General features: G+C 48.3%; 1 protein-coding gene across 1 annotated transcript in view; it reads left to right on the forward strand.

The window, feature by feature from the left end:
• The window catches only part of GALNT10 (polypeptide N-acetylgalactosaminyltransferase 10), a 184,960-nt gene that overhangs the window by 142,839 nt on the left and 18,905 nt on the right, over positions 1 to 23,216 (forward strand). Inside the window, exons 5-7 of the mRNA XM_024576959.4 lie at positions 11,675 to 11,860; positions 14,784 to 14,967; positions 20,300 to 20,417. Of these exons, the coding sequence (XP_024432727.2) occupies positions 11,675 to 11,860; positions 14,784 to 14,967; positions 20,300 to 20,417 (488 nt within the window). The remainder of the gene's footprint in view (positions 1 to 11,674; positions 11,861 to 14,783; positions 14,968 to 20,299; positions 20,418 to 23,216) is intronic.

The raw sequence follows: 23,216 nt of genomic DNA on the forward strand, positions 1-23,216 counted from the left end.
TTTAAGCAAGAGAGTGGAAAGGTGACAAGATTACTTTTACTGCTCTTTTAATAGACCACCTGAACTGTTATGCACAAGCCAGGCCGAAGAGGGACAGAGCGGAAGCAGGGACAGCAGTCATAGCTGCTGCAGTTGGCTGTAGACTACCATGGTCCAGACAGGGACAGCAGGGGCCTGGACCGGGGCCGTGTTCTTGCTGTGTCGCTGTTACAGTGCCCATGAGTGAGAACTCCGCCCCTCCCCCTTCTATCTTAGTGTCCCAGGGCTGCCACCATAAGGCACTGCAAACGGGGTGGCTTAAAACAGCCAAACATGATTCTTTCACGGTTCTGGAGCCTAGAGGTCAGCAGTCAGGGTTTTGGCTGGGCCACGCTCTCTCTGAAGGCTCTAGGGGAGGAGCCTTCCTTGCCTCTTCTGAGATTTTGGTGTTACCAGCAATCCTTGGCGTTTCTTGGCCTGTAAACGCATCACTCCAATGTCTGCCTCTGTCGTCACGTGGCATTCTCCTTGTGTGTCCCAATCTCCCTCTTCTTTCAAGGATACCAGTCATTGGACGAGGGTCCACCCTAAGCCAGAATGACCTCATCTTAACTTGAGTACGTCTCCATGGACCTTGTTTCCAAATAAGGTTGCATTCCCAGGTCCTGAGGTTAGGACTTCACAGACCTTTTTGGGGGACACAGGTCAGCTCACAACAACCCCTTGGAATGCACCAACCTGGGCTACAACCCTCGAGGTAGAGCCGTCCTCAGAGTCCTAAGTGCCCTCTGACCAGGCAGGAGGGAGAGGCTGCGTTTCAGTACAGGCCCCAGGGAAGCCTTGGGGTGCTCACGCATGTCTGCATGAGTGCATCATGAGTGCATGTGTGTGTGCGTACAGGTGGGACATACCAGGAGGACTGGGGAAGCGTGGGGTCCAGGCTCTGGTCCTCACTCAGACCTCACCAGCTGAGAGACGTGGGGCAAGGCCTTCTTTTCTCTGGGCCTCAGTTTCCTCTCTCGTGACTCCGGAGTTGATGATACCTGCCTCGCCCTCCTTGTAGTGACCTGTAGGGAGCCCGCTGAGATAATCAGCAAGTGTTTCCTGAGATACTCTGTGTCCGGCATGGAGATAACTCACCAGGAGTGTTCTGGGGAGGGACAAGTGCCAGTCCAGCGGTGTGTCACGTCCTTCCTCATTAACCCCCTGCTTTTCTCCTCTTAGAGCATCAGGGATACGAGCACAGACTCCATCAGCTCCAGCATCCTCCAGCAGGCAGGGGCAGCTTCCGAAGCTCAGCGATGGGTCCGTGGGGGGTTCGTAATTCTATCCTGCTTTTTAAAGTATGTTTGAAATGATTCTTAATTTTTGGAAACATTAAACAAAGAAGGCTGCAGACTCTGGAGCCAGACTGACTGGGTTCAAATCCAAGACCTGCCACTTAGAAACTGGACCTGGGAAAAGTTACTGAACCCCTCTGTGCCCCTAGGTCCTCGCCAGTAAAACGGGGACACCAATCACGACCTGCCTCGTGGAGTGTCGGTGAGGATTAGGCGAGTAGACACGTGTGAAGTCCTTGGGTGAGGGCCTGGGGTGGGTGCGTGCCAAACACGCCATAACCATTATTCATAGGAATTGGGCAAACAATGGGACAACGCGTTGCTGAGCTGAAGTCATGAAGTCATAGAGTCAGGCTCACAGATCCTCTAAGTCATACCTACCACCTGAGATTTGTCTTGGTTTGAGTTTCCTAAAGCAGATCCTAAGACAGGGTTTGAGTGCACGTAGTTGTTTTGGGAGGAGATTTGAGGAAATACCAGCAAGAGAGCGTGGAAGTGAGAACAGGAAAGGGGAGGCAGCCACCAAGGGTGCCTGTCACAGGTACTATGGCGGCAACTCCACATGGTCCCTCCAGGAGCTCTGGGAGCCAGCCCCGCACACATGCCCAAGTTAGCCCCCCGGAGGGCTGAAAACCCTGGGGTGACTATCCACCGGCACCACAGTGCTTGGCTGAGGTCCAGCACATGGGTGCAGAGAGCCCCTGTCAGAGGCAGGTGCTGTGGGGGGGGCATCAGGCAGGCAGAGAACAAGTGCTGAGGAGGGGTTGCGAGGGGCACCCACCTGTGAGCTCTCTGGTAAGTGCTCTTCTAACATCTGCTTAGTCTCACAGTGATGGGGCGCACCTTCAGAGCCAGCCTCCTCCTTGTTGGATGACTGGGGCTCATCCTTAAATTAGAGGGGTAATAAGGGCAAAAGAAACTGTATTGCTTTTACAACCCGAGCAGAGCAGAGCGGCCATTGGGGCAGGAGTGGTGCACATTTGACATCAGGGCAGCTACTCCCCACTGCTTCCGGGCAGGCGTGTGTTCTCTGCCCCGGCACTTCCATGCCGAGACAGGACATAGCCGCGGAATCTTTCTTAACACAGCTTTATAATGGGTCTAAACCCTTGAGTACAAGCACTTGGATGAAGGCTGCTTTGTCCCTACCCTAGTGTTCTGAAGATGGGGGCAGACGGCACTGTGTCACAGACTCACTGTGTGGTTCTGGGGAAGACATTTAACTTCTCTGGCCCTCCCGATCCCCTCCGGGTAGGATGAAAGGACTGGCCCAAGTGGGGCAGAGACAGGGTTGGTGCGTCAGGAAGAGTCTGCGAGTTTGCAGTCAGGGACCTTGGCTTCAGCATTTATAAACTGTGTCCCTTGGGCAGGTTGCATCACCTGCCCTAAGCCTCATGGTAACCCCATCTGTAAAATGGGGCCATAATACCCCATTTGTAGATGTCAGAGATTATGTATCAACATATGAAGCAGGGAGCCCTGTGTGTGAACATAATTGTCATTATCAAAACATCATCATCTTCATCTAAAGTCCCTTTCAGCTCTAAAATTCCATGACTATGAAGTGGCCTCATCCAAGTGACAAAATAAGGCAACAATCCTGATTTTGTGTAAATGCACTTTCTAATAAGGACAGGAGGAGCATAATTGTCCCTAAATAATGGCTCCGACTTTACCACAAGCTGTCAGAGGACCGTAATTGCCTGATGGGTAATGATGCAGCCATCTGCGTTCGGGGTGATTTAGCGGTGGGGCTCTGCCCGAGTGGGGCCCTCGACGATCAGAGCGGGGCCGGGCGATATTTCCAATTCGGATGGGAGTTGTGGCGTGTAGATGGGCGATTATCTCATCCTCAAGTTAATGACCTATCAGTTGAACCCAGCCAAGAGGAAGCACTGTTCACGGTGACTGGATTTTTTTTTTTTTTAGGTAGTGTTCCTGCCCAAACAACAGCCTATCGGAGCGTGATCGTGCCTCTTGCTATCTTGTCTCGATGCCCAAGAAAGTCTCTTTTGGAAAGATTTAGTCTCTCAATTAGGGAAAATTGATTTCTGTTTTCTACAGAGTCACTGTTCCAGAGATAAGTGGGAAAGGGCGGGAGAAGCCGTATTAATCTTTGCGAGCAGCAAGAAGGCAACCTGGGGTGTTTTTCAGCTTTCCGGCCTCAGCCGTGTATGCGTAGATCGTCGTTTCTGTGTTTGTCTTTTCATTGCTCTCCCTACAAGGTGCTAGGCAACACCGTGTGGCACGCACGTCCCCTCACGTGTTTACCTAAGTGTGCCAGTACAGAAGGGACTGGACGTGGCACCTGAGATGGTCTCAGGGGCTCAGAGACTCTGCGTTGAGTAACACGGACTCATGTGGAGAGAACGCTTTCTCCTCTCAGTGCTCTTTCGCTTCTCCTGGTTTCCTGCGACAGAGAGTCGGAGAGTCGCATCTGGTGGCCCGTGTCTCCCTCCCTGACAGAGAGAGACGACCTTAAGATCCCTGTCATGGGTTTGGGCTTTTTTTATTACCTCTTCATCACAAGTGGTATTGATCTTCCATTTATGGTGTTTAACGTTTCCTTTTGAAATAAACAATTAAATAATTTTAATTTTAAAAAAGTGAGCTGATTTTTTAAAATCTAGGTAAATCGTGGCAGGGTAGGTAGAAGACACAAAAATCTGCAGTAGTGTAGGGCTGTCAGACTCGGGAAGGCGTGACTACAAGGGGAAAGCGTCGTGTTTCTACGGACAGGGAGCCCAGCGGCTCACCGGCTCTGCGGCCTTGGGCAAGTTCTTAGCTTCTCTGAGCACCGAGTTTTTTCTTTTCTTTCTCTCTCTCTCTTTTTCTTTTTTTTGGTGTGTATGTGTGTTTGTGTGTGTGTGTGTGGAATTATGGGTTCTTTTTATTCTCTATGGTTTGTTTTCCATGTTCTTAACAATAGACAGAAACATTCCTTCATAAACATAAAATTATTGTTGAAGATTTATTAAAAATTAATTACTATTTAGAATTTGCCTCATGCCCATGGTGAGTTGGTTTGTTGCAGAACACTGAGATAAAACTCTCCTTGATCTTAAAAAGTAATACTTTTTAAGTTGAGTTTATTGGGAAGACATTGTTAATAAAATTATATAAATTTCAGGTGTACCATTTTATCACTATAATACATCAATTGTATATCGTATTGTGTGTTCACCACCCCAAGTCAAGTCTCCTTCCATCACCATTTATCCCCCCTTATACCTTCTTCTACCTTCCCCCCACCCCTCTTCCCTCTGATAATCAGTATACTGTTTTCTGTGTCTATGAGGGTTTTTTTTTTTTTACTTAATCCTTTCGCATTTTTCATCCAGCTCCCAACCCTCCACCCTCCGACAGCTGGTAGTCCGTTCTCTTATCTATGAGTCTGTTTCTATTTTGCTTGTTAGTTTATTTTGTTCAGTAGATTCCACATATGAGAGATCATATGGTATTTGTCTTTCTCTGACTGACTTATCTCACTTAGCATAATGCTCTCCAGGTCCATCCGTGCCGTTGCAAAGGGTAAGGTTTCCTTCTTTTTTACGGCCGATGATCATCAGTTCTCTCACCTGTCAAATGCAGAATGGGATTTCATGAACCAAGGGAGATAAAATATGTGAAGGTACTTTGCCAGTTGTAACCTTCCTTACCAGTGAAAGTGATTCATTTCCTTACAGACTTAGAAAAATAAAAGGTTCAGTAGGTTCCTGGGCCAAGCAGCCAGGGAATCCTGGCGTGAAATGCAGCTCTACTTTTCACCATGCCAGAGGTAGGCCCTTCCCTTCCTTATCCGGACCTCAGCTTTTGACTGTAAAATGAAGAGACCGAACTACCCCATTGGGTCCCAGGCCTGGCTGTGCATCACAACCCCCTGATTGTGGTCAAGTAAAACTCAAGCTGCTGGGGGCTACCCTTAGTAGCTACCAAATCACCATCACCTGGGGTGATGCCCGCCCCCAACTTTATTTATGGCCAGCTCACCAGGTGACTTGGATATACCCCCTGATTTAGGAGGGCCTTTCCTGTCTAACCCCTGATGGAGTGAATTCAGACCAGAGTCTGGACTTCGGGTAGGGAAGGTGATCACCCCAGAGGCTGGCAAGGCCAGAAAGCCCACCAGCTCTGGTCATATGCTATCTGGGCTTCTGCAAGGCCTGGGCCTGGGGCCATGGAAGGGCTTCTGGTCTGAACTGATTTCGGAGATGGCGCTGAGACCCAGAGGAAGTAAGTGATGGGCTCACTGGGCCAGGTAGGGGAGCATGGCCCAATTCTCCCGGGCCCCAGTTCAGCGACACCTCCACGACATTCCATCTTCCCCAATTAAGAGAATGTGTGTTTTGATCAGTATTTTTTTAATTGAGCTCAAAGTTACAAACAGTAAAAAAATGTACAGATATCGTAAGTAACAATTCCATGAGGTTTAACAAATGCGTACAGCTGGGAAACCAGCACCCTAGTCAAGATACAGAAATTGCCTCACCCCATAAAGTCCACTCGAGGTCCCTTCCGGTCAGTCCCCGTACCCCAAGGGCAAACACTGTTCTTTCTTTGGTCTTCGTAGACCATTTGGACTGTTGATGAACTTCAGATGAATCATATGCTGAGTTCTATTTGTGTCTGGCTTCTTTGGTTCAGTATAATAATTTTGAAATTCATCCACGTGGTCAGATGTATCATAAATTTCTCCCTTTCATCGCTTTGTAGGACTGTTGTGTGACTGTGCCATGATTCGTTTATCCATTCACCTGTTGCTAGACATGGAAATTATTTCTATTTTGGGGTTATTATAATAAACTTACATTATTACATAATAAAATTACATAACATCCTCATTCTTTTTGTGGGTGTATGTTTTCATTTCTCTTGAGTAAATCCGTAGGAGTGAAATTCCTGGGCATGGAATAGTTTCATGTCTCCTTCATAAAAAGCAGTCACACAGCTTTCCAAAGTGGTTGTACCAGCAATGAGTGAGTGTTCCAATCACTCACCTCTTCCCCATACCTGACGTCGTTCCTGCTTTTAATTTTGCCATTCAGGGAGTGTGTAGCGAATGATGTCTCACGCTTTGAGTTTGTGTTTCTGTGACAGGAAATGATGTTAACACCTTTTCATATGCTTATTGGCCATTCGTATATCAATTCTTTTGTGAAATGCCTTTGCAGGGTTTTGCCCTTTTTTAATTGGTTATATTTTTGTTATTGACTTTGTAGTAATTCTTTATATATTCTGGACTGTTGCCTATCTTGTCATTTTCTAATTGGTGTCTTTTGATGAACAAGTTTTGAAGAGCAAGTTCTTAGTATTAATCAAGTCCAACCTACCATTTTTTTAATGAGTTAGAGCTTTTATATCCTAAGAACTTTTTTCCTACCCCAAGTTCACAAAGATATTCCTCTATATTTTCTTCAAGAAGATTTATAGCTTTAGCCTTTATGTTTAAGTCTGTGATCCATCTAAAAGTATTTCTTGTGTATGGTATGAGGTAGGCAGTTGAGGTTCATCTTTTCTCATACTTGTATCCAGGCGTTCTAGCAGAAGCTGTAGAAATTTCTTTTAATTCCTCGTTGAATTGCCTCGGTGCCTTTGTCAAAAATCACTCAACAACATGTATATGGGGCCTCCCTCTGACCTCTCCATTGTGTTCTCTTGACCCCTTTCCTTTGCTTATTCTTTGCCGGTACCACACGAGTGTGACTGGGCCTTAGAATGAGTTTTTGAAATCAGTGTCAGTCCTCAAACTTTGTTCTTCCTTTTCAAGATTATGTAGACTACTGTAGGTTCTTTGCATTTCCACAGAAATCGTAGAACCAAGTTGTCAATTTAAAAAAAGTATGCTGTGATTTTATTGGGGTTGCATTGAATCTATAGATCAGTTTGGGAACAGGCTCTTTTTTAAATTTTTATTGAATGTATTGGAGCAACATTGGTTAATAAAGTCATATAGGTTTCAAGTGTACAGTTCTATGATACATCATCTGTACACTGTATTGTGTGTTCTCCACCCAAAGTCAGATCTCCTTCCGTCACCATTTATCCCCCTTTACCCTCTTTTACCTCCCCCCACCCCTTCCCTCTGGTAGTCTGTTGTCTGTGTCTAAATTTGTTTTTTTCTTTGCTGAATCCTTTCACTTTTTTCACCCAATTCCCCCAAACCCCTGCCCTCTGACAATTGTCAGTCTCTTCTCTGTACCTGTGAGTCTGCTTCTATTTTGTTTGTTAGTTTATTTTGTTCATTAGCTTCCACATGTAAGTGAAGTCATATAGTACTTTTTTCTCTGACTGGCTTATTTCACTTAGCTTCATACTCTCCCGGTCCATTGATGCTGTGGCAATAGGTAAGAGTTCTCCTTTTTTATGTCTGGTAGTGTTCCATTGTGTGAATGTACCACAGCTTTGTTATCCACTCATCTACTGGTGGGCACTCGGGCTGCTTCCAAATTTTGGCTGTTGTAAATAACGCAACAATGAACATAAGGGTGCATATATTCTTTCAAAGTAGTGTTTTGGGGTTTCTTTGGATATATCCCCAGAAGGAGAATCACTGGATCATAAGGCAGTTCCACTTCTCATTTTTTGAGGCAACTCCATACTGCTTTCCACAGTGGCTGCACCAGTCTGCATTCCCACCAACAGTGCACAGGGGTCCCCCTTTTCACTGCATCCTCACCAGCACTTGTTGTTTGTTGATTTATTGATGACAGCCATTCTGACTGGTGTGAGGTGATATGCCATTGTGATTTTAATTTGCATTTCTCTGATAATTGGTGACATCAAGCATCTTTTCATGTGTCTGGAATCTGTATGTCCTCTGGACAAGTGTCTATTCCAGTGCTTTGCCCATTTTTTAATTGGATTGTTTGGTTTTTAGTGTTGAGTTGTAAGAGTCCATTATAAATTTTGGATATTAACCCCTTATCAGATGTATCATTAGCAAATATGCTTTCACATTTGGTGTGTTGTTATCTTTTCATTTTGTTGATTTCCTTTGCTGCGCAAAAACGTTGCGGTTTGATATAGTCTCATTTGTTTATTTTTTCTTTTGTTTCCCTTGCCCAAGGCGATATATCAGAAAAAATACTGCTATGAGAAATGTTCGAGATTTTACTGCCTGTGTTTTTTTCTAGGATGTTTATGGGTTCGATCTAACATTTAAGTCTTTTATCCATTTGAGTTTATTCTTGTGTGGTATATAGGAAGATGGTCTAGTTCCATTTTTTTTGCGGGTTTCTGTACAGTTTTCCCAGCACCATTTATTGACTAGATTGTCTTTACCCCCTTGTATGTTTTTGCCTCCTTGGCAAATATTAATTGGGCATGGGTTTATTTCTGGGCTGCAACCGGCTCTTACATGGAGTCTGATACCTATAGGTATTATTTATCACTCCATTTATTTGGGTCTTTGTATATGAGACTATTACAGATGCTATTTTTGTTGTACTTTCCAGTTGTATGTTGCCAGTTTATACAAATACAATTGATATTTTTTTCTTTAGAATTTAACAGCCTCATAGTGGTATAATTTACATATCATAAAAATCACCCATTTTAAGTCTGTAGTCAGTGTGTTTTTAAGTGAATTTATACAGTTGTGAAACTATCACCGTAATCCAGTTTCAGAATATTTCCATCACTCCCGAAAGTTCTCTTGTGCCTGTTTAAAATCAGTCTCAACCCAGCTTCAGACAACCACCAATTTCCTTGCTGTCTCTGTAGTTTTACCTTTCTAGAAATTTCACATAAATAGAGTCATATAATATCTAGTCTTATATGTCTGACTTCTTTAGGCTAGCATAATATTTTTATGGCTCGTCCATATTATTGCAATTGCTTGCTCCTATTTTATTGCAGAATAGCATCCTATTATATGGCCATACTGTTGTACATTTTGTTTATCCATTCATCATTTGATGGACATTTGGACCACTTTCAGTGTTTTGCTACTACGCATATCGCTGCTGCGAACATGAGTATACAAGCTTTTGTGTGGGCTCATGTTTTCATTTCTCTTAGGGACATACCTAGGAGGGGAATTGCTGGGTTATAAATGTGTTGAAACTGTTTGGAAAACTGCCAGACCTTTTATTGCACCATTTTTACATTCCCACCAACAATGTATGAAGATTCTCATTTCCCCACATCCTTGTCAATGCTTGTTGTCATCTGACTTTCTGACTGTATCAGTCCTGGTGGATGTGACGTGGTACGGTACCCCCCTGCGGTTTTGCTTTGCATTTCCCTGGTGTCTAATGATGGTAAGCATTTTTTCACATGCTTATTGGTCATTTATATCCTTTATCCATTTTTTTCATTGAGGTAAAATTCACATAACATTAACCATGTTCAAATATACAAGTAATTGGCATTTAGAATGTTCGCAGTGTTGTGTCTCCATGGCCACCATCTAGTTTCAAAATATTTTTATCATCCCAGGAGGAAACCCCATGTGCGTTAAATAGTCACTCCCCATTCGCCCGGCCCCAGCCCCTGCCCCTGCCAATCACCAATCTGCTTTCTGTCCTTACGGATTGCCTAGTCTGGAATTTCTTACAGATGGAATCATACAATATGTAACCTTTTGTGTCTGGCTTCTTCTCCTTAGTATACTGTTTTTGAGATTTATCCATGGTGTAGCATGTATCACTTCTTTATTCCTTTTTATGGCTGAGTAATAGTCCATTGTATGGACATATTCTATATTTGTTTATACATTCATGAGGCGTTGGAAACTTGGTTTGTTTTCACCATCTGGCTATAGTAAATAGTGTTTCTATAAACATTCATGTATAAATAATCAAAAGATTGTTTTAGCTATTCTGGATCCCTTCATCCCTTGCGTTTTCATAAATTTTAGGATCAGCTATCAATGGTCAATTTCTGCAAAGATACCAGCTGTGATTTTAATCATAAATCTGTAGATCAATATGGGGGGTATTATTACCATCTGAACAGTATTAAGTCATCCAATCCAAGAATGTGAACTATCTGTCCATTTACTTTGGTCTTTAATTCCTTTCAACAATGTTTTGTAGTTTTCTAAATACACAATTTGTACTTCTTTGGGTAAATTGTAAAAGGTATTTTTACCATTTTTAATTGTATTTTCCAATTGGTTCTTATTTGCCAGTGCATAGAAATAGAATTGGTCTGAAAATGTTGACCCATATCCTGAAGCCAGGTTAAGTTTACCTATTAGTTCTACTTTTTGTAGATTCCTCAGAATTTTCTATGTAAACACCCATGTCATTTACAGTTAAAGACATGACTACCTTTTTCTTTGCAATCTTTATGCCTTTTATTTCTTTGTCTTACCGATGGTACCAGCTAGGAATTCTCGTACCATGCTGACTAAGAGTGAGAGAAAGCATACATCTTAAATATGATGTAAACTATAGCTTTTTATAGTTCTACTAGAGTTTTCATACCGCGCTCAAACTCTGAAAGTAAAAGACACCAGCATTTAGTAGAAGAGACTATTTTTCAGATTTATTCTAAACAACTTTTCACACACGGGGCAGAAATGCATCGGACATTAGAATAAGTAAAAAGGGGGATTTGCTGTCGTCTGTAATGAGGACATCTAGAAATCTCTCTGTGTCGTGCACGGGGGGGCCTGAGAAGTCAGAATGTCATCAGGGTAATGACTCTTCATCTCTTGACTCTTGTTTTACACATTGGCTTCGGCTCAGCAGGTCTCCCCAGTACCTCTTATTACCTCATTTTGCCAAAGACGTCACCAGCAGCTCCAGACTTATGGCCAACAGTAACTAACTCTAACAAAAAGAAAGGACCTTGTTTTTTTTGTTTTGGGGGGTTTTTTAGTAGTTCTGAAAAAAACCCTCAATTTATTATTTGAGCAAATCAGGTCACTTGGCCATCCACTGGACCAATCACTGAGGCCAAGGGACTGGAATGTCCTGATTGGTCAGGCCCAAGCCACATGCTCCTCCCCTTGGAACCAGTAGATGGAGCCAGCCCCACCCAAGTCTGATGGGCTCAGAAGGAGAGGAGCAGTTTCCCAAAGAAAAATCGGAGTATTATTACCAGAAAATGAGGGAGTGGGGTCCCAGCCAGTCCTAAACCACAGCCGCTCACAGAAGATCTCTGTGCTCCAGGTCTGGCGCTGTCACTGGACCTCTCTGAGCTTCGGTTTCCCCATTTGTAGAGCACAGGTGGCGATCCCTGCCCTTCCTGGCCCTATCTGAAAGGTGCGATGAGGCCGTGTAGCAGAAAGATGTGTCTAAACTCTGAGGTGCAGTGCACGTGTAAGGGGCAGGAGGCCACAAGAATGGTTCCTAAGCAGCTCTTCTTACCCATTGTCCATCTGTCCTCTTCTGTCTCCCTCCCAGAGCACCTGAAGAAGCCACTTGAAGACTACATGGCCCATTTCCCCAGCGTGAGGATTCTCCGAACCAAGAAACGGGAAGGGCTGATACGGACCCGGATGCTAGGGGCCTCAGCAGCAATCGGGGATGTCATCACATTCTTGGACTCACACTGTGAAGCCAATGTCAATTGGCTCCCACCCTTGCTCGGTAAGAGACCCTCCCAAGGCAAGGTAGGCGGCCTGGAATGAGCCAGCCGCCACTGGCCTCAGCCTTCTGCCGGGAGTCACCCCCAAGCGCTCCCTTACCCTCCTGAGTTACATCCAGCATGATGCCAGGTGCCACGAGAGGCGCAGAAGTTCAGAGTGCTCAGAGAGACCTTAAAAACCCATTCAGTCCTGTCCCTTCATTTTACAGGAGGAAGCTGAGACTCAGAGCGGGCAAGTGACTGCCTGAAGTCATATAGCACATTAGTTGCTAGTGGCATGAATGCTCCCCCAAAAAGTCCTGTGTACTGTTAAGAGTCGAACCATGGGGCGACATCATCCTATCAACTTAGAACAATTACCATTCACTGCACTGCTACTGTGAGCCAGGAAGGTTGCAAGCATTTTCGCTAATTCTTACAAAAGTCTGCTGGGTCAAAAAGTACCCCTTTTTTATAGTAGAAGAAACTGAAGTTCATAGCTCTTTCTATGGAAATATATGAGAGTGATTTTCATAATCTGCAGGCATCCTTGGAAGAAAGTATTGAGTGACTCACTTATTCCCTTGGGCCATAAATGGCACAGTCGCCATCTGTCTGGCTCCAAAGTCTCTCATGATTCCACACGGCCTCCCTAAATTCACTTGCTCTCTGGAGTTGCTGGGACGGAGGGCAGCACGCTCCAGGAGTCGTCCACCTTAGCCCTGACGACAGCGGGCGGCACGAGGATTGGATGCTGCTGTCCCGTAGCTGGTTGGAGAGCTGGGCCCGAACCCTGGAGAATTCAGCTTTGATAAAGGCAGTGAGCTGGCACTGATAGTTTGATGTTAAAGAGGAAATGTCCCATTGAGACTGGCGGTCAGGCAAGGGAATGCGATAGAGACAGATTGGAGAAGAGTTACTCGGTTGAAAAGGGAACCCCTCAGAAGTGGGTGTGTGTGCTTTCCATAACAATGCTGAGGGAGCAGAGAGGACTGAGGTTTAGGGCGAACTTGAGTGTGCTTCAGAATCACCTAAAAGACTTGGTAAAACAGTGCCAGGCCCCACTTCAGAGTTTTTGATTCCAGGCGTCCAGGCTCTGGGGCCTGAGAAGCTGCATTTCTAACCAGCTCCTGGCTGATGCCAGTGCTGCTGGCCCAAGGGCCACACTTTGAGGAGCACTGGCTAGGCCACCATCCAGAGGTGAGGACAGAAAGCAAAGTCCACACAGTCAGGTGGGAGAGCCCGGCAAGCTGTGCTCCAACCCAGATCAGCGCAGCACCTAAGTGTGCCGCTGCCCCCCCATGGTCCAGGATCCCACAGGGTTAGAGAAAGGATAAAACCAAGAGGTCTGCATCTGCCTCTCACTACGGAAAAAGAACAAAAAAGAAAAAAAAAAGCCTCACCATAAATAGGCTAATTTATAGTCCTGAAGGAACAACCCATTTGTTGGGTCATTCAGTGGCTCATAAAGAGAATGGAGTGGTGGGGCAGGAAGCTGAGCGGGGCGTCTGCATGGCCCTTAGCTCTGTCTATGGAAATATATGAGGGTGATTTTCATAATCTGCAGGCATCCTTGGAAGAAGCATTCTCCCTCTTTTCTTTTTTTCTTTCTGCAATAGAAATGGGAACCAGTGGTATAGATTTAAAAGTCTGCCCTGCTCATGTGATCAGCAGACAGAGCACATTACGGTGTTTGTCTCTGAAACCATTAACACCTCTATACACAGCTCCTTCTGCCTTCTCTGGAGAGCGAGCATTTCTGAGTGAGAATGATTTAGCCCCACCCAAGGACAACCGCTGTTGATTATCATTTCCTCCTCCATCATCATCATCATCATCATCATCATCATCATCATCATCATCATCCTGGCTCTGCTAGTCTCCTAGCTTTTTAGGCCACATCCACATTTGAATTTAATGGGTACGTGGTAGAACAGGCAGGCCAGGCATTATCATCCACAGCCTGCAAATGAGAAAACTGAGGGGCAAAGAGAACGAGGGGGATGCTCAGCCTTCCAGTGCCTGCTCCTGAGCTTCTTTCAGCAATCCTGGTCACGGAGGATGTCAGGGGTGCTGATCACGTGCTAAGCCTCTTGGCCCCACTCAGCCTTCAGAGCCCCCATGAGATAGGTGCTGTCTTCCTCCATTTGGTCAGCCAGGAAATTGAGACTCAGAGGCAGCAGATAACCTTCTCCAAGGTTACACTGCTTGCAGGTGACAAAACCAGGATTCGAACCTGGACGTGCTATCCCCAGAGGAGCAAGCACTGAATGCTGCCTCTCCGATGCAGCGCTTGGCCTCATGCCTCTCACAGTTAGCCAGCACCCTGCAGGGCATTCTGCCCTCAGCCCGCAGCTGCCCTGGAAGGGTAATCCCCTGAATGGGTGTGAATAATTAGGAAGGGAGGCCCTTCTCTAGCTTTTTCCCTGGAGAAGTTCTTCTGCTTCATTAATTCCAAGGGAGCCTGTCACAAGGCTGGTGCACCTCCACCCCCAGAGACTCTGATTCAGTGGGCCGGGGTGAGGGGTGGTTAAACAGTGCAGCTGCCAACTTTCTCTGACCCTACCAGGCTCCCCTTTCCAAGTCTTGAGCTTGACTCCTGGCCCAAAGCTGCTAGGCACCCCAGCACAGCGCACTTGCTCCTCATGGCACATCACGTGCCCTAACAGCTCACTGACAGCCCCAGAGGAGAATGCTGGGGCTTGGAGACATCAGTTTTGTAGCAAGGCCAGGGTCCCTGTCTTAGGTGTCAGGACTGGGATAGGAGCCATGGTCCACCTTGCTTAAAGCCTGTGCCCTCCCTTCCTCTCCAGGATTCTCAAGCTCAAGTGTTCAGAAAAATCACCCAGGGAACATGTTAAAAATGCAAATAAGCTGCAAAACAGGTTGTGCACTTAGCTGCCCCTGCAGCCTGCCTCCCTAATGGGCATCTCTTGGCTTCTTCAGACCGCATCGCTCGGAACCGCAAGACCATTGTGTGCCCAATGATTGATGTGATTGACCACGACGACTTCCGGTATGAGACACAGGCAGGGGATGCCATGCGGGGCGCCTTTGACTGGGAGATGTACTATAAGCGGATCCCCATCCCTCCAGAACTACAGAAGGCTGACCCCAGCGACCCATTTGAGTAAGTACGAGCGACCCAGGCTGGTCCCAGTGGCTCACCCAGTAACCTCTTCCCCAACACACATAACTCAGAGTCATCACCTCCCCCAAAAGTCCAGTGCAGAGGGGCCAGGGCAGATGTCCCCAACCAGAAGCACAGCCCATCCCAGCTTGTTACAGAGCCTCAGCTCATGGACCACCAAGCAAGTCACCTCTTCCTTGCCCACCTTTGCACAGTTTGTCACAGTTGCCAGCCAGGGCTCAGCAGAGTTGCTCATGCTCCCTCCCTTAAGCCTGGCACCCAGTTGTAATCATCATCATCACCATCACCATCACCATCATCATCGCCACCACCACCACTACCACCATTTACGAATACTTTCTAAGTGCCAGGCACTGTGTGCTGTGTGCATTACACCTGATCGTCTTTAACTCTCTCGATTGTTATTTAAATTATTATCCATGCTTTCCAATGTGGACACTAAGGTTCCAAGAGGTTTAGCGACTTGCCTCGGTCACACAATGATGATGTGGCAAAGGCTGGATACACGTTCAGGTCTGTCTGTCCCAGGAGCCAGGTCTCCCATTCCATTACACCCTTGTGGAAATGCTAGGGAAGCAACAGCACACCCCACCAGGGAAGTTTGGGGGTGTGGAATAGCCTCCCAGCATCTCAAATGTGGAAGCTAGAAGGAACCTATAGGCTGTGGACTCTGAGCCCTCTCAGGGGCGAAGTCTGAGGTGCCCCCAGGGAGCACAGTGAGTGAGTAGCTGAGCCAGAAGCAGAGCCCAGTCCCTTTCTGGTACTTGCAGCTCTGGAAAGGGCCTCTCCTTGCACTGCGGTCCCCCCGCCATCCTGCAGGCGCCTCTCCTGCTGGAGACGTGGAGAAGATCTTTGGGTACAAAGCCAAAGTCCAGGCTCTCCTGCTGGATTAGTTTCCCAGCTGCTGCAGTAATAAATTACCACAAACTCACTGGCTTCTAAAAGAAAGCCACAAATTTATTATTTTAAGGTCCTGGAGGTCCAAAGCCTGAAATGATTCTTCCTGGCCTAAAATCTCAGTGTCAGCAGGACTGCATTCCCTCTGGATGCCCCAGAGGAGAGTCCATTTCCTTGCTTTTTCCAGCTTCTGGAGGCTGCTCGCGTTCCTTGGCTCACAGCCCCTTCCTTCGTCCTCAAAGCCAGCAAGCAGCGCAGCAGCTTCAAGTCTCCCGGTCTTTTCCTCTCAACACCGCCCCACCCCCCCCCCCCCCCCCCGCCCCCGCCCCCTTCCTCCCTACCCCTTACCATTTTGTCCCTATCCCTCTCTCTCTCTCCCCGCCTTCCTCCACCCCTCCCCCAACTCTCTCTCCCTCTCTCCACACCCCTCCCTCTCTCCTTATCTTCTACTTCCATCATCACTTCTCCTTCTTGGACTCTGCCTCCCGCTTTCACTTATAAGGACCCTGGTGATCACATTGGCCCACCAGATAGTCTCCCCATCTCCAGGCCCTTAGTCACATTTGGAAAGTCCCTTTGCTGTGTAAGGTAACATACTCACAGGTTTTGGGAATTAGGACATTGACTTCTTGGGGGGAGCATTTTCTGTCCACCACACCTCCCAGTGAAACCCAGTTTCTGTGTGCCCTCACCCTCCCCACCTCAGAAAGGGGGCTGGTGGCAGCTGAGCCATCTTCATGGGCACAGTGCGCACCCAAGGTTCCTGAAGGGGCCCCTAACGCGGTGGGCCCCAGTGCAGGCTCAGAGGTGGGCTTCCTTCAAGAAATGGAAGGCAGCCGGGATGATGGAGCAGCGTGAGCCCAGAGCAGAGGGCACGAGTGGAGCCCCGTGCCTCAGCAGGTCAGACGCTTGTCCTCCACATGGTCCAACACCGCTATGCGAGGCCTTCCTCGCCAGTTCAAAGAGGAAACAGCATTGCCCAAGACAACACGTAATGGAGGTTGAGGTCAGAATGGGCTGCCCCAGAAAACGGGGTTTTCAGGACAACCAGAATCCCCATTATGTTCTGACCCTCTGCCATGAGCTGATCCACAGGCCCTAAGACTTGAAAGGTGCACAGGTGCTCCCAGGCCCACATCCTCCTCCCAGCAGGGTGAGGAAGGGTGCCTTAAGGTGCGCAGTCGGTTAGTAACAGAGGCCCAGCCAGCTCCCTCCGGGGCCTCCGTCCCCTCATCTGGGTGTTGCAGGGGTTGGCTCGGCCCCAGGGCAGAAGCACTCACCCCTGGGTGCCCATTGGCATCACGAGGGCATTCATTAGAAAACGAAACAAAAAACCCACCCTGGTCACCCCCAGACCAATGACACCAGAGTCTGGGGGTGAGATCCGGACACTGCTGTTTTTTGAAGCTCCCGGGTGATACTGATGTGTGGCCAAGGTGGAGAGCCACTGGCCTAGATGCTTCGTGAGGGTTGTCTCCCCCACCTTTGTGTGCTCTGATGCCGTCCAGAAGTCTCTCTTCTGTCACTAGGACAAAACCAAGGGGAGGGGCCGCAGGAGAAACCCTGGTCATTTTCTGTGCGCGTCCCCCCAGTGCCAGTAAATGGGCGGTCTAGAGGCACGGCACCGTGTGACGATGTTGGAAAAACTCGGGCTTTGGTGGCAGACCCTGGTGTGAATCACAGCTCATCCACTTACTATGTGCCCTTGAGCAGAGCATGTGGCATTTCTGAATTTCAAATTCCTCCATCTGAAAAGGGGGCTAGTAAGGGGGTGTTTCGAGAGCTGGAGGCAATGTTGGTAACATGAGTGGCACACACCAGAACTCAGAATAGTTGTTAGTGTTAGTGCTGCACACGGCAGAAAACAGACCAGACTGAAGGAGAGGCCTCCCTCTGGAGTCAGAGCCTGGAGCATCCCAAACACCTTAAGGCTAATAGCCACCTGTCGTGAGGCAGCTCCTCAGCCCCTGCCCCTGGCTTCCACGCCGGCTGATTTTCATGTGCAGAGGCTTGGGTTTGCTTTCTCATGAAGCACAGAGTCAGAAACACTCTGCCCCTCTGAGCAGTGGATTTAAGGCTCCAAACCCCACAACCTTCAGAAGACAAAGGAGAGTTGATACCATTGACTCCTTATTTTCTTATAGTCCTAGATACTTTAGGAAATGTCCTAGCGAGGGAGCAAGGAAGTGTCACTATAGGCCCGTTGTGTAGATGGGAAGCAGGCTCAGAGAGGTTAACTCAGCACCGACCAGCAGAAATGTAATGCAAGTCACATGGACTTTTCAATTTCTGAGTAGCCACATGACAAAGCTGAAGAGAAGCCAAACAGAGACAGACTCATAGATGAGGAGCAGGATGACAGCTCTTGGGGCAGGGGGAGGTGGTGAGCGGGGGGATTCGAGCAAAAAGGAAAAAGGACTCGTGAACGTGGACAGCAGTGTGGTGGTTGTAGGGGGAGGAAGGTTAAATGGTAATGGAAAAAAACAATAAATGTTGTAAATAAAAGACAAAATAAAATCTCTTTTCAAAAGCTAAAGAGAAGCAGGTAAAATTCATTTTGCTAATATATTTTAGCTAACCCAGTACACCTGAAATATTCTCATTTTACCATGTAACCAACACTTTGAAATGACTAATGAGACCCTGTCCGTGCCTTCTTCATACTGAGCCTTAGACACCCGGAGCGTGCCTTGCACTGCAGTGCATCCGGTCCCACCAGCCACGTTGCAAGCGCACAGTCGCCATGTGGACCAGTGGCTGCTGTGGTGGGCAGCACGGGCTCAACAGTTAAACCCTTCATCGCAGGTCACACCGCAGGTTAGGGAGAGCCAGGGTCGCAGTCAGAGTTCCCCCATTTCTGATCCCCTGTCCTTGTGCTCGTCACATGCTTCTCGATTGTTCCTCCCTGTCAGGAGGCAGTGTACTGTGGCCGTGACAGGTGTGGACCGTGGCTTAGATTTGAGGTTTCCATCCTGGCTAGTAGCTGCAAGGCCTTGAGCAAGGTACCTGTCTGTGCCCTGGTTTCTGCATGCATAACATGGGGTGGTTCTGGTGAGGCGTACCTCATAAGGCCAGCGTGAGGGATGAAGTCGTTTCATTAATAAATTAGTTCAGTACAGCCCCTGGGATACTCAATCCCTCAGGAAATAGCGGAATCCCCTTTTAAAGGAGTCCCCTCCAGTGCTGTGAGGGCTCATCTGCTATAGGAAGCTTGGGGTGCATGTGGGTTGACTAAGTTCCTTTTAAATCAATCAGTCTGCTTGCTGTAAGCTTGCAGTTCCAGGGGCCCAGAGGGGACGTGGAGGGTGCAGCTGGAGTGCCTTTTGGTTTGAAGGTTTGGGGTTTGCCAGTGGAGCCGGACAAGGACACGGCCTCTTGAGAGGTCTGCACACAGCACACAGTGCTGGCCCCGCGTGAGGCGCCGTGGGAGGCTGGGGCAGGTCCCTCCCAGCAGGTGTCCCCTCGAGCCTGGCATGGCGCCATGCTGACTGCCTGCTCCATCCCCATGGCACCCCGAGTTCCCACTTATCCAGACCCACCTCGAATGCCACCCTCTCTGAGCATCCTTCCTTGACTCCTCCCCCAGCCTCCCTCCTTGCCCCCAAAACCCAGAGGCAGACAGTCCCCCCTTTCCTGCTCCTATAGTGCTGTCTGTACCCCCGGGGGCCCTTCTTACACCCCACCTGTCTTCTGGGTCCTTCCATCCTGAGGTAGCTGTCCTGCCACATGGCATCCCCTGAAGTCCCGGCCCGGCTCTGATTACCTCCACCTTCCTCCCACCTCTGCATCCCAGCCGGCACTCTGCGAGTACACCGAGGAGGGAGTGAACGCGTGCGGTTCATCTTAGCCCAGTGTAACTGAAAGACCGGACTGTGGCTCCTCTCAGCTCAGCAGAACAACTGCCTGTGCTGAGCTCACTCAGAAGCCTCAGAGGAGTGTGTCTGAAGCACAGGTTCCGGGGCTCCGCCCCCGGGAGAGTGTTGTGCAGGGCTGGGGCAGGGCCCAGGGAGCTGTTGGTTTCCCACTTCTGAGACATCCTTCAGCCCGGTCAGGCCTGGGGGGGCCTGAGTCAGACCATGGAACTAGTGGGAGGACTGGAGAGAGACACATGATGTGTCTACGAGGCCCATGGGGGAAAGTACTGTGATTTCATTTCACAACTGTTCTTTCGTGTTAGCGCGTAAAGGAACTTTGGGCCCACTTGGTTAAACTGTAGCATTTATGAAGGGAAGGGTAGGTAAGGAAGAAAAAAGCCTGGGCCTCGCTCAGAGGGCCTTGGATTCCCTGCTACACACGTGGGTTGTGTGCCCGGGGCAGCAAGGAGCACACCGCAGGGGAGCGGCGGTGTCAGAGTGCCCTTGCAGTACGTGGCCATCAGGTCCCCGCTTCACACCACGCTCTTCTTCCCTGGCAGGTCTCCTGTGATGGCCGGTGGGCTCTTTGCCGTGGATCGGAAGTGGTTCTGGGAGCTGGGCGGGTACGACCCAGGCCTGGAGATCTGGGGAGGCGAGCAGTATGAAATCTCGTTCAAGGTGAGCCAGCTCTCCAGAAGCCCCCGTGGCCCCTGTCCCGGCAGGCTGCCTGCCTGGTGCCTGTCTGAGCCTGGAAAGACTGGAGGCCTTGGGCTCCTGAGGTGAAGAAGTCACGGTCTTCCTTTATTTGTGGGGCCCTGTGTTTATCTCAGGCGAAGAACGGGTCCCTCTGAGGGGAAGGTTAGCCTGTCCTGTACCCTTGCGGTCAGCAGGGGATTCATTCTCGCGTTCCCCGCTCATGAGGGCTGACCAGCGGCACTGTTACTGGGCCAAGCCCTGTGAATACACAACTCTGAATCAGGCATCATTTTTTAATGCCAAGGGCCATTGTCACACACAGCAATGAAGACATCAGTGCTGGGGTCAGATTGCCTGTCAGATGCTAGCTCTGCCACTTCCTGTGTGATCTTGGACAAGAACCCTCACCCACTGACTTTCACATTCTGCTTCCATAAAACGGGTTTAATGGTGCTTTAATCCTCATGGGGATGTTGAGAGGATTCCATGAGACCATGTTTGTTAGAGGCTTCTCAATAGATATCTTAAAAGGTTACATTCATTATCGTGATTGTCACTGGTTGGGCAGTTCAGAACTGGGGAACATAAATTCTTTTTTTTTAATTACTTTATTGTTGTTCAGTTACAGTTGTCTGCATTTTCTCCCCACCCCTCCCCCTATAAATTTTTTATTAACAATGGTGATGTGTCTGTTCCACCCCCAGAGTTCTGAAGTTGTCTCCCAACAGGAGACCAGCCCCTAAATAAAACTAATGTTAATATCCAGGGGTGACACTCAAAACATTTAACAACTCTGATGACAGGACCAGTCGGAGCAGGTGCCAGCTGTAAGCAGCTGTGCATCCACTCTGGTGCGCCACAGCTGGGCTTCCGACAGGCCCCTGTGCCAAGCCCTGCTAACCCATTGGCAAATAGAATCCTCGCCCCGACCTTAGAAGGGGGGTATCATTATCACACCCATCGCACAGGAAGGCAAGTGGGGCTCTGACCAAGGGCCGGAACAGGTGGAAGTCACAGAGCCAGGCCCTGAGCCCAGGTCTGCCTGACCACGGGGCCCGGGCTCCGACCTGCTGGGTTCTGTAGGCCTCTGCAGGGACATCAGAGCAGAACACTTGAAAAAAACTAGCCTGAGAAATTGGCTGCCGTCTCTCACCTTATCTTCTCAGTTTTTGCCTCTTCCTGGTGTTATTATTAATTTACTGGAGTATTCTGCAGCCTCTCGGTGCAGTGAATTAGTAACAGTCTAAGGCGGAAATAGCAGATAGGTTTCCTCGCCCAGCTCCGCTGGTCCATTGGTAGGGGCTGCCCCAGTTACGTGTTGATATGTGTTCTGAGCTGCAGCCCAGCTTATCAGAACAAGAGTGGTGATTGATCAGTGATGTCTGCCGTGGGTACAGGGTTCGTGAGTGATGGCATATATGTCATTGTCATAGTGTCCCTCACCCATGCAATCTAGTCTTCCAAATGGCACATGTTTACCTGTACAGTGAAACCACAAACGAGTCAGAAGACTTTTAACTTCACAGTTCCTCGATCATCAGCTAAACAAATTGATTTATGAAGCTTGTTGCCAAGTTTGTTTCCAGAAATGGGCACATCTGTGTTCTGACTTCTCGCCAGAACATGAACTTCATTAGGGCAGGGGTCTGTGTGTTTCGCTTACTGCTGTAGTCCAGGTACCAGAAGGACTGTCTGACACAGAGAAGACGCTTAATACTTCTTTGTTGGTTTTAGTGTCTGGCTGGCCAGAACCAGCCTCCTTGGTCGAGGAGCCCCCTTCAGAAACCCACCCTTTGTGGAGAACAGTGAATGGAGAAGGGTTTGCACAGAGCTGTTCCTAAACCCAAAGTGACTTCATTCTGTGCATTTTTTAAAGACCCATCTAATGAGGCTCATCCGGCAGCTACAGCACTACAAATGGCATTTTTCTCCACACAGTTTATTTACAAAAAACTCCGTAATGAAGCCATTTTGGAAGCCTCTCATCTGGGAGGGGGAGTGAGGCTGGTTCCGGTTTCCATTTGATCCAATTATGTCCCTCACTCTCGAGGGGAAAGAAGACGGTGTAATGAGGAGGCTCCCATCTGAAAGGGAGACTTGTCCCCCTCGCCTTCTCCCTCCCGGCTTTGAGAACGTGCCTTCCCAGAGCCCCTAACAGCCCATCTGCCAATGCATTGTCTCCGAGGCCCCCGTGGGCAGCCTGTCACCGCACTGAGGGGACGGGACAGCTCACTCATCTGCTGGCAACGCCTCTCTGAAATGCCAGGTGTTCTAGTTCAGCCAGAGTGGGGCATTCACAAAGGGCCAAATTCCCTCTGATTCATCTCTGCTAAGATCCCTTTTCTTCTCAGTAATGGAGAAGAGAGACTGGTCTGAAAAGCTGAGTGTATTTTCAGAAATTAAGATAAATTGATACATGCCATCAGCACCAATGGACTAATAATGTGGCTCCGATTTCAGAGTAGGCCATCTATCCCTATGAGAAAACCCCAGAAAAGATGTCCTAAAGGCTCTGAAATTTCTAGAAGAGTCATTGACCCCTGCCCCCTCTCTCATTCTCTCTCTCGCTCTCCTTGCCAGCAGAGATTTTCTTTCCGAAAGGCACTATCGAACTCCTGCTTGGCGGTTAGGATCTTCCCAGTTGTGGTGGGTGGATAAATGTTTAACTCCGTAACCTGGCTGACACCTAAGTCTATGAGCTGACCCCTACTCATCTCTCCACCCTCCTCCTTGTCCTGTTATCCTATTGAATTAGTCTGGACTTTTAGATACAGGTGACCA

This window comes from Desmodus rotundus, chromosome 6 (assembly GCF_022682495.2).
Source record: "Desmodus rotundus isolate HL8 chromosome 6, HLdesRot8A.1, whole genome shotgun sequence".
Classification (NCBI taxonomy): Eukaryota; Metazoa; Chordata; class Mammalia; order Chiroptera; family Phyllostomidae; genus Desmodus; species Desmodus rotundus.